Below are 10,360 nucleotides of genomic sequence, written 5' to 3'. Positions count from 1 at the left end.
TATGAGCACAAGAGAATGGAATTGGCCAAGCTCATGTCAATGGGTGCTTTTAATTAATAATTATGTATTATTGTAAGTAAGGGTTTCTTTATGTGCATATTGTCTTTTTTTGTGTACCATCTTAAAAATGGATACAAGATTTTGGCTCATGCCCATGTTTTAGTTAGAATAATCAATACCTCGATCGAGTATATAATGACCTTTTTATTTTCCACTTAAATAATAATGCATCATAAAAGCCCTCATTCTCTTGTATATATGGCTTGTTGTAATTTGCGCAGTTTCAAGTTTGTTATGAATAATATTGTTTAGAAATCATGAATTAGCCAATAAGTGATTATATAACTATATAAGTCCCTACGAAATTTGTGGACTTCCTTATATGTTTATTCTGTTCTTGGAAAAACCGTTAACGACATGAAAGAAGTAACTTAAAAATCTTATCTAATCAATAGAAACTGTGCATGATATCATTATTCTTTTTATTTGAGAAACCTCTCATGTAGATTAGGCATATCAGAACTAACAGAGTGGCTCTTATTGACTCTGCTGTCCAAATATGTTGTTGTAGATTGTAATGAAATCTCAAGTTTCAACTACACAATGATGTATGTATGAAAGAATAACAATTAAATGTAAAAATTGTTGATATGATCCCCCTAATTATGAACGAGCAAATGTGTATAATTAATTCCCTTGGATTTGTAATATGACCTCTCTGCATTTGTCAACCGGCCCTGGAACATCCTCCATTCCATCCCACACCTTTCCTTCACCTGCCCAAACTCCATAAAAATATCATCATCATTAATTAAGCCTCTTGATCAGTTAAGTTAACCGTTAATCATATATAAAACATACCGCTCGCCATGCAGGTTTCCCAGCTTGTGCTTCTCCCTACCAAGCACACAAGTTTACTGAGTGTAAATTAAAGTGAAGTAGATTCATTCATGGGATCAAATTATTACCTGATTCCCTAATGAGGGAACACCTTGGTGAACAATCCACTGAGCATCAACAACTCCAATCTTCTCATGTGCAGGCTAATATTCCATCATATACACACCTTTTTAGTATTATCATGTTCAAAAATGCATCTACATATTAAAAATCAGCCACTATATATTTGTGTATAAATGTATGAGTTTATATATACTGAATTAGTAGCTTATTTTTTGTGTATACTTAGTATGGTTGTATAATGTTATGTCAAATGAAGTAATATTATTATTATTATTAGGTAATTCACTTACCTCAACACATTTTCTAAAAGCAAAATCAAGACCCCAGCCATGCACAAATTCATTCTGCAAAACCCAGTCTCATTATGTTACACTCATAACTAATTATTGGAAGCAAGATACCAAAACTAATCAATGGAAACCACTGAACCTGAATCATATGCCACACACAGCGCCATGCAGCTCGCGAAAACACTGGAGCCATGATCTCTACAAATCTGCATGCATACATGGACAGCATCACATAATAATGAAAGGAAGAGAAACAGGAACAGACAACAACACTTGAAAATTCAAAATGTTCCTCTTACGCTGCACAAGGAGGCAAAAGAGGGTACTTGCACTTTCCTGGTTTCTCCTGAGCTTCTCTAATACAAGAAATTAAGGAAACAGAAAACAGTTACTCAAAAGACATACTTGGACAAGAAAATCCGTGAGGAGTTCCCCCATTGTTCTTACTTGTGAACTTCATGACCTTCTCTTCTCTTTGTCATATTCCAACATGGCGCTCCTTTACTTTGTTCCAAACCAGGCTGTGAAATCTCCAACTTATGCTTCCTCACAAGTTTTATGTATCTGCATTTGGATTTTGGAATTAGAATGATAGCATATGAAACTTCCTTAATAGAACCAAAACTAAAACTTTCATAAGACTCACTCCTCAGCATTAAAATGTTCGACACCTAAGTCTTCATCCCACATGAAAATATACTCATATGGTGCCACAATATCTGGATGCAGAAATCGCTTTGCATACCACCTAGCAGGGTAAATAATAGGCCAATTTTACCTTGACAAACAGCTTTAACAGCATAGGCTATACTTATAACAAAGAATCATCATTGAAGCGAAACATGTGAACAAGCAGAGGAGCTTTACTTTACCATTTGGTTTGTTTGTGAACACTGATATGAATGGCCCGTTTGGACCATTCAAACTCATCCCATTCAGTTGTTCGGCCATCATAATGGAATAGAACAATTGTGAAGTTCTCTGAAAGCTGTTGAATAAACATAGATATATAGTTCAAGGGCACATAGAAGACACAAGCCTGTGTAGTGTTAACTTGAAAAGAAAGAAGGGAAGACCTTTTTCACTGCTGCATCAATATTCATTCTCTGCTCATACCCAACAGTGAAGGCCACAAGGTATTTAGGCTTTGAGGTGAAATCCTAAAAGTGGCAACAAAATGGTTAAATTCTCTGGGTAGAGCTGCCTTGAACACTGAGCACAAGATACACACCTCACTGGGAAGACCCCATAATTTGCGCAGAAAGAAATCCGATTCTGCTTTGACAATCCCAGGAGCTAATCTTTCTGCACCTCTTGGATTTGTTGGAACCCAAATCTGATAAAAGTTCATTTCAACTCTCTTCAAATCACGGTAGAGAAAACAACTTCTAAGCTCTAAGTTCTATGCATGAAGGATGCATACCTTGGATGGATCATTTAGGAACTTGTCTTGTGATGATATGGTTTCTGTAAATTTTTGCTGAATGCACGAGAGATTAATGGATGGAAGATTGAACTGCACAAATAGTCCAACAATACAAAATGGTCAACATGAATTCACTCAAGCAAAAAAAAGAACAACATGATGAAATTCAGCACCTTTGTTATTGACAGTGTTGGCAATGATACTCCAACAATTAAGCCTAGAGCAGTTCCAACGAAAAAGATCACAATAATCCTCATACTATCACTTGGTTTTCTCTTGGCACAACTGCACCAAAACAATATGCAAATGTCAGTTGAAAGGGAGTTGCTGAAAAATCAGAATATATATCAAACTCCAAAGATTGGACCTGTGAGTGCGAGTAATGATCCCCATTACATAAAAGTTTTTGTGACTTTTTCATCCATATAAGAAAGAAAAGAAGACAGAAGTATAAGATATGGAAAGGGAGTATTACTATATCTTTGATTCAGTAGTTTTCCACAACCAAAGTGGCATATTTGAATAACGTTGTTGTTTGATGAATTCTATGTTCACTTTTAGTGCGGTCTAAGCAGCAGTATGATCATGTGCTTTGGGCTTCTTTCCCCAATATCCCTCCGCAAGTTATTAACAAAAAATGATACGCAATGCTAATCACATGATATCTCTACCACGTGACACTTTCTCCTCATTACAATTCAAAACACAAAAATATACTGGATTCCTGGTCAACTTTCTTTCAGGTAAATAAAAACCCAACAAATTTGTTAAAATTAGTTAACAAGTCACTTGTGGCCTAAATATCACCCCTTCTTTTTTGGTGCAGATACAATTCATCTTCTCTTTGTTGAAATCGTACAATGGAAGTAAGCTTTTTGCTGCAGCAGCAACCTTGTATTATACGTATCAAGTCAACGTGTCATTGGAAACCCAGTCTCCGTAATTTGGTCAAATCTAGTGTATAGTTGACCATAAGTTTACTTATATAATTCTACAAACTCGGCCGCGTCATCGTCCAAGATCAATTTTTTTGTACCAGTGAAGAATTATTACCCTAAAAGGATAGCATATATAAATTCCTATGAAATTAGGCAGCTTTTTATTTTTAGGACTGAAACTAGGACTCAAAATTGAGACTGAGTACTGTATTTGGTGTTTAGAGATTAGATATTAGAGATTAAAATTAAAATTTTAGTCTTTTCACTATTTTTAGAAATTAAGAATACAGGAACTAAAATTTTTAAACACAAAGAGTAAAATTTTAATAATATTTTTTTAAAATATTTTTATTTAATTTTTTTTAATTTTAAATTTATTTTTTAATTTCTATATTTATTATCTTTAATTACATATGCTACTGAAACATAACAGTCATGTAAATTTTATATAAAACACAATATAAAAATTTAATTTAATCTTTGTCTCTTAATTTCCTGTCTCCCGATCTATTATCTCTCTTCCAAATACAGTCCTGGAATTTAGGCGATATTACATTAAATCCAACTAAAAATAACATATTACATTGACGACACATTGTTCCAATGAAAGGTTTGATGAAATTAGTGGTTAACGTACGATTCCAACTATCGTAGTGCCCGTCATTGTCCACCACTAAAACCACGACGCTTGTGATTATATTAGTCTGATTTTGGACCAATTCAATTTTGACCAAAGTTAAGCATATATTATTTCCAAGTGCCCCACGCGCAGATATTGAAAAGAACTTTATAAGAGTTAATCGAAAGCATAACTATTATTTACCTTCATGTATTCCTCTCACTTTTAGCATTAGAACTCTACATTGAATTGGTTCATCCTTAGCTAGACTATAATCTATAAATTCTGATCCCAAGCATCTAGTGCCAAAAACTTAAAAACCAATTATATGAGAAGTGTTCAAAAATTAAAATAAAAATAAGAATGATATGATGATAATCGAAGTTGAATGGCGGGCGATATACATTATAGTGTCTTCTAGGCCTATGGAGTGGTGGAATTACTGAACATATCAACCCCAACAGCCTTGAAGTATTCGCTTTCTGCATTCGCCAACCGACTTTGGAACATCGTCCATTCCTTTTTACACCTGTCCCTCACCTGCCACCAACAAAACACATTAACTAACTAGGCTGATGTGTTATAGTATCAAAATCCATCCATTTTATGCAACATGAGTGACATACCCCCATCCATGGTGCTTTCCCATCTTTTGATTCACCCTACCAACCAAACACAAACAAGAAAACAAATGAGCATCTTACAGCTGCAGTTTGAATGAATTAAGATGAGCTTTATGACAAGAATCATGGAAAGACACTTACTTGATTCCCTAGTGAGGGAACACTTTGATGTATAATCCACTGAGAATCAACAACTCCAATCTTCTCATGGGCAGGCTATATATCATATGGCCAGGATCTTAGTACATTAGTCATATATCAAAAGATTATTCAATGAGTTTCAGTAATGGGAAGATGGACTCACCTCAACACATCTTCTAAGGGCGAAATCGAGACCCCACCCATGGACCAAGTCATTCTGAATTGCAAAAATTTGGAATTATGCGCTATCAAGTGTTTAAAACAAATATTGAATAGCTTAGAAACAGAGTGAACATTCCTACCTGAATCATATGCCACACACAGCGCCATGCATCCCGTGAAAACACTGGAGCCATAATCTCAACAAACCTGCATGCATCAAACAATGAGGTACAACTTGGAGGGAGCAGACAGCAGAGTGCGCGACAATAATACTTACGCTGCACAAGGAGGCAGATGAGGATCACTGCACCATCCTGGTTTCTCCTCTGTTTCTCTAATATAAATCAAATAAATAAACAGTTAAGACACATTCTTATCTCTTTACTTAGACACCCAAAGAAATGGCACAGGATTCTCATCATTACTTGTGAACTTCACGATCACCTCTTCTCTTCGTCATTTGCCATGTCAACCCTTTATTAGGTTCCAAACCAGGCTGTGATATCTCCAACCCGTGTTTTTTCACCAGTCTTATGTATCTGCGGTTAAATTGAAGATGCATATCAAAGTTCATCAGTAAATCAAAATAAAAGTCACTCTCACTGTGTGAGAGAGAGAGAGAGAGATAGAGATAAATCATAATACTCACTCTTCTGCATTAAAATGCTCAACGCCCAAGTCTTCATCCCATATAAAAATGTAATCATATGGTGCTACAATATCAGGATGCAGAAACCGCTTGGCATACCACCTAGGAGGGAAAACAGTATTAACGTTAAAAATCACAATGAAGAAAACAAAACCAAAACTTACAAGTAATGGGTTCTAAGTTATTTATCTTACCATTTGGTTTGCTTGCGGGCACTAACATGAATAGCTTTCTTTGACCATTCAAATTCATCCCATTCAGTTGTTCGACCATCATAATGAAATAGAAGTATCGTAAAATCATCTGAAAACTGTTCAAAGTGACAGATCTAGTTTAAAGACAAATTACACAAATATCTGCAGTGAGAGGACAGAAGAAAGGAAACAAGAGATAACCTTTTTAACAGCTGCATTAATATTCCATTTCTGATCATAACCAACAGTGAAGGTCACGAGGTATTTTGGCTTAGAAGTTAAATCCTGCAATTGGCAACTTAATCAGATCCGCTGTATAACCCATCACCAAGAAAACACAAAAGGCCCCAGCATTCGAAGACAATATTAGCCTAACAATATAAGAAGAAAACAGAACTAGAAGAAAAGTGCAAAATGGAAGCCACATAAGTTAATATGAAAATGGATTTGGTGTTTTAGAGCAAGTTTCCCTTATAAAAGTCAAGCAAATAATCTGGTGAAAGAACTTTACTACACATTATTTCCATGATAACAGAAACTAATATGTATCGCTTGGTTCACTTTTATACACACCTCACTGGGCAGACCCCACAATCTGCGAAAATACAAGTCTGACTCAGCCTCGATAATTGAAGGAGGTAATCTTTCAGCACCTCTGGGATTTGATGGAACCCAAATCTGCAGAGAAAGATGAAAATGAAAATATGCAACAATGATTATTTAACCTTGGAAAACAATTCTCCCCCAATATGAAAAAAAAAAACATGATCATGCTCAAAAGCATTAAAAAAAAAAGGAAGAAACACACTGAAGTCTGAAGATATAGATTGAAGGAAAATCTGCCATTTTTATCCATTATTCTGCTACATCATTTCCGATTACTTAATCTAAGATCCTACATGCTACAACTCTTTTAGGCAAACTTCTAAAAACCATAAGGATTTTCATGCATAAATTAACTCTAATCAAGGCTTACTGCATTTCTTGGATCATTGAAAGCCCAGTACCTTTAACATTATTTCCAAATCTGATAAGGTGAGATGTGTACCTTCATTGTATCATTTAATAACTGATATTGTGATTTATTGTGATTACTCTTCATAAAAGACCGCACATTGCCACCTGTGTTCTCTTCAGCAAAAGGAACATCGATGGAGGGGAGCAAGCTCGATGGGAGATTCAACTGCAAGCATTAAGCATTGTTAGAGTCTGAAAAGTCCTAATACATCAAATTATCAATAAAATTCACTCAGATACAATGTTTCTCAAAAAAAGGAAGAAGATACTCAATCTGCACCTTAGTTGACAATGCTGTAAATGATACTCCTATAAAGAAGCCAATAAATGTTCCAACAAAAGTTGTCACAATGAGTCTCATGCCTTCACTTGGTTTTCTATTTGTAGAACTGCAGTCAATAGTACGCAAATGTCATGTATAGATTTTTGACATTAGATACAAAAAATCCTTTAAAAAAAAGGAAGGGAAAGAAAAAAATGACAGAATAGCAAAGTTAGTTATCTTCAAAGAAGAGACCTGCGAGAAGTGATCCCCATTATATCCAAGCTTTTCTGACTGTTTGCTTGTAAGAACTGAACATCTATCAAGTGGATTTATCCCCAGAAGGAGAAGCAAAGATGAGTTAAACAAAAAAAGCCCTGCAGAATGTACAAGGAAGTGCTAAACGTGTTAATAAGTGCAACCCACGATGGTTTAAAAGAACTAAAGGAGAAAATACACCAGTATGTGGGAAAAAGACCAAAAACAATACTCTCTGAATATCCCAGTTGGAAAACTACGACACCTTGGTGCACTAGAAGTCAGTGGTAATATTAGTAATCTGACTAGGTTGGGCTTCTAATATTTGTATTACACTAATGCTTGACCTAGATTAGAAGTAGAAATAGGAATTAGTGCTTTGTAGCCAACACATCATATCAATCAAACATCAATTAAGGAGCTTCTCATTTCCTCATTACTGTCTGAACCATAACTACAACATGTAATCACTGCACTGCCACTGCCATGCCACAGCCTGCGCTGCTACTATTATGCTGCAAGTTCCCAAAAGTTCCCTTAACTGTACTCCACTACCTTAGTGTCTGTCATGTGGTTCTTGTTTCCTCTTGGATGTTACAATTTCATCCACTGCAACAACTTACTTTCCTGCTACTTGTGGCTCTAAGGAGAAGTTTTTTCTCAACCCTTACATGAATTTGATCCAGCCACAACCAATCCCACCATCCACCTCGGATCATCCAGATGCCAATTTCTTAGTCACTAGAGATGCACCCATTGATGGAAAATAGCCCTCGCTGGCCTTTCCACCGAATGAGGGTGCTTTCTTTGTAGCTGCTCCTTAGATTTTATCATCACCCATCCACCAGAATAGCATTTTACCTAAACTCCTAACTCAACATAGCTAAAGCCATCGGCAACTTCTTTTCTATATATCCCCATAATTCCAACTCAACTTAATCTCCTTAAAAGCTTCTATTATGAAAATATCCCGCTTCCACAGCCCAAATTATTGACACAAATAAACCACTACCAACTAAAAGCATGCGTCTTCTCCCCAGAACAGAATCACCCAGTAACTTACGCAACCATGTGGCACTTCCCTTAATTAAAGGAATCGTCATTGAAACATTCAAATAAAATTAAAGATTGAACAAAGATTAAAAAAAACTCAAATCCCCATAAACCTAGGAAACAAAAAACAAATTCCCACTTCCAACTAAAAAAACGGCAAAAGTCAAGTTAGATTCAATCATTATAAGGTATAACAGATAACAATCCTAATCTCTCGTAGAAAGAACCTTCGAGAACCTCTGGCCACAAAAAACAACACCCATACCGACCCTGCATATACTTCACCTTTGCCAAAAAAAAAAAAAAAAAAACCGTTCTTGCAATGAGCAAATATCGAAGCATCTTCAACGAAAACAAGGATCAAACAGTTCATCTCAGTAAAATCAATCCAAAGAAGTGGTTATACCTGGGAATGAAGGAGCCCTACAAGCACAGGAAGCAAGATCTGGCAGAATAAAGAAGTTAACTTGTTTTAGTTGCTGCGTATGAGCAGAAAAAGAAAGAGCTGTGGGTACTGACAATGGAGGAACGAACGTGAAAGACAACGAATTAAAGAGGGAATTTACAGCTGAGGACACAGAAAAAATAAAGTAATTGAAGGGATTGGTGTCTTCTTGTCTATCACTCTCAGGTTTGGGTTTATATATCACTGCCAAACGCATAAAACAGTTTAAAAATGAATCAGGGATTTTGTGTTGCGTTTTAAGATGCTGGATCACAATCCCTTTCTTCTAATTGTGATTAATATAAAATAATAATGATAATTAATCATATAACTATCAAGTTATGCTCTGAAAAGGTTCCCTTTTTTTTGTTTGAATTTGAATTTATAATTAAATTACCTGTTACTGTTGTTGCAGCAGGCCTTATTTTTAATGGAAAAGTCTCGTGAAGTAAGAAGATAATTTTTAGTTTAATTGATTTTCCTTTTATTAAGTAAAAGAGATTATTCAAATATTTTTTATATTATTTAAATTTAAAAGTGCATGGAAATAAGAAAGATTAAATAGGGTGAGGTTGAGGAGGTTTTTCGTGTAATTGTCAAAGCAGGGATTTAGGTGGGAATGAATGTTAGCTGACTTCTCAATCTCAACCAATTCCTAATCCCTTTCTTCTTTTTTACGGCTCATCTTATGGTAGTGAAGTAAGTGAGTCAGTTATGCTAATATGGAAATAAATAATAGGAGAAACCCAAAAAAGAAAGAAAAAAGGAATCCTTGTTAACGGCATATTCTAACTTGTTACATATTTACATCAGTATTTAACCAGCATATTAATTTGTTCATGATGAATGGTACTTGGTAAATTAATTATTTAGGAGAAATAAATTGTAGAAAATATGGGAAACCTGGTAGCTAGGTGCTTAAAATCAACGAGGTTTGTCACTTTGTCTAATATTAGGCGGCTAATCCATGAGTACCATGGACTGAAAATTGGTTGAAAAGTCGAATATTTTAAATGCCGACACTTCTTTCAAACATGACTATAATTACTTCGAATCGGAAAATACTTGTAGAAAAAAAATTATATAAAAAAACTTAATAGGAAAGAAATGTTTAGATTCAAGTCAACTCATTCAAAATCAAGAGAGGAATTCTGTTTTTTTTTTTTTTTTTTCTGGGAAAAGATTTGATCAAGATTAAAAGAGGATGTTGGATTATGAATCCACTAGTTATAATAATAATAACCATAACAAAATGTTAATTAGTTTAACCATAACTAGTACATTAAATGCTATCAAATGCAATTAATAATTTATTTATTT

At 34.9% G+C, this 10,360-nt stretch overlaps 2 protein-coding genes across 4 annotated transcripts; both read right to left on the bottom strand.

Moving 5' to 3' along the window:
• Positions 1 to 440: 440 nt before the first annotated feature.
• Positions 441 to 3,596, bottom strand: LOC130969882 (uncharacterized). 2 transcript variants are annotated; one of them, XM_057895788.1, is made up of 14 exons: positions 3,047 to 3,596; positions 2,853 to 2,964; positions 2,677 to 2,769; positions 2,485 to 2,589; positions 2,330 to 2,413; positions 2,126 to 2,241; positions 1,900 to 2,001; positions 1,701 to 1,817; positions 1,553 to 1,609; positions 1,393 to 1,459; positions 1,254 to 1,307; positions 969 to 1,043; positions 862 to 897; positions 441 to 776 (listed from the first exon to the last, which is right to left on the bottom strand). In XM_057895788.1, the coding sequence occupies exons 1-14, from the start codon at positions 3,070 to 3,072 to the stop codon at positions 660 to 662; spliced, it is 1,161 nt and encodes a 386-aa protein (XP_057751771.1). In that variant the 5' UTR covers positions 3,073 to 3,596; the 3' UTR covers positions 441 to 659. The 2 variants fall into 2 exon arrangements, with proteins under 2 accessions (XP_057751771.1, XP_057751770.1); XM_057895787.1 differs by having other exon boundaries at positions 3,155 to 3,594.
• An 817-nt stretch (positions 3,597 to 4,413) lies between these two features.
• Positions 4,414 to 9,316, bottom strand: LOC130969210 (uncharacterized). Of its 2 annotated transcripts, XM_057894853.1 has the most exons (16): positions 9,002 to 9,316; positions 8,823 to 8,880; positions 7,540 to 7,661; positions 7,303 to 7,411; positions 7,054 to 7,188; positions 6,579 to 6,683; positions 6,207 to 6,290; positions 6,006 to 6,121; positions 5,812 to 5,913; positions 5,588 to 5,701; positions 5,440 to 5,496; positions 5,303 to 5,369; positions 5,164 to 5,217; positions 5,001 to 5,075; positions 4,863 to 4,898; positions 4,414 to 4,776 (listed from the first exon to the last, which is right to left on the bottom strand). In XM_057894853.1, exons 3-16 carry the CDS (start codon positions 7,557 to 7,559, stop codon positions 4,660 to 4,662), a joined length of 1,191 nt encoding a protein of 396 aa, XP_057750836.1. In that variant the 5' UTR covers positions 7,560 to 7,661; positions 8,823 to 8,880; positions 9,002 to 9,316; the 3' UTR covers positions 4,414 to 4,659. The 2 variants fall into 2 exon arrangements, with proteins under 2 accessions (XP_057750836.1, XP_057750835.1); XM_057894852.1 differs by lacking the exon at positions 8,823 to 8,880 and having other exon boundaries at positions 9,002 to 9,314.
• Positions 9,317 to 10,360: the final 1,044 nt, after the last annotated feature.

This window comes from Arachis stenosperma, chromosome 3, assembly GCF_014773155.1.
Source record: "Arachis stenosperma cultivar V10309 chromosome 3, arast.V10309.gnm1.PFL2, whole genome shotgun sequence".
Taxonomy (NCBI): Eukaryota; Viridiplantae; Streptophyta; class Magnoliopsida; order Fabales; family Fabaceae; genus Arachis; species Arachis stenosperma.
The sequence above is the reverse complement of the archived record's forward strand: the minus strand, read 5'-3'. Positions and strand labels throughout refer to the sequence as shown.

Coding starts and splice junctions, on each gene's coding strand:
- LOC130969210 (XM_057894853.1), bottom strand. CDS start 7,559: ATGGGGATCACTTCTCGCAG. Junction 6,684..7,053: donor TATTAAATGATACAATGAAG/GTACACATCTCA, acceptor CTTTCTCTGCAG/ATTTGGGTTCCATCAAATCC. Junction 5,497..5,587: donor GGTGATCGTGAAGTTCACAA/GTAATGATGAGA, acceptor GATTTATATTAG/AGAAACAGAGGAGAAACCAG.
- LOC130969882 (XM_057895787.1), bottom strand. CDS start 3,195: ATGCCACTTTGGTTGTGGAAAACTACTGAATCAAAGATATA. Junction 2,965..3,154: donor ACTACTGAATCAAAGATATA/GTAATACTCCCT, acceptor GTTTTGGTGCAG/TTGTGCCAAGAGAAAACCAA. Junction 777..861: donor GGAAACCTGCATGGCGAGCG/GTATGTTTTATA, acceptor GAGTTTGGGCAG/GTGAAGGAAAGGTGTGGGAT.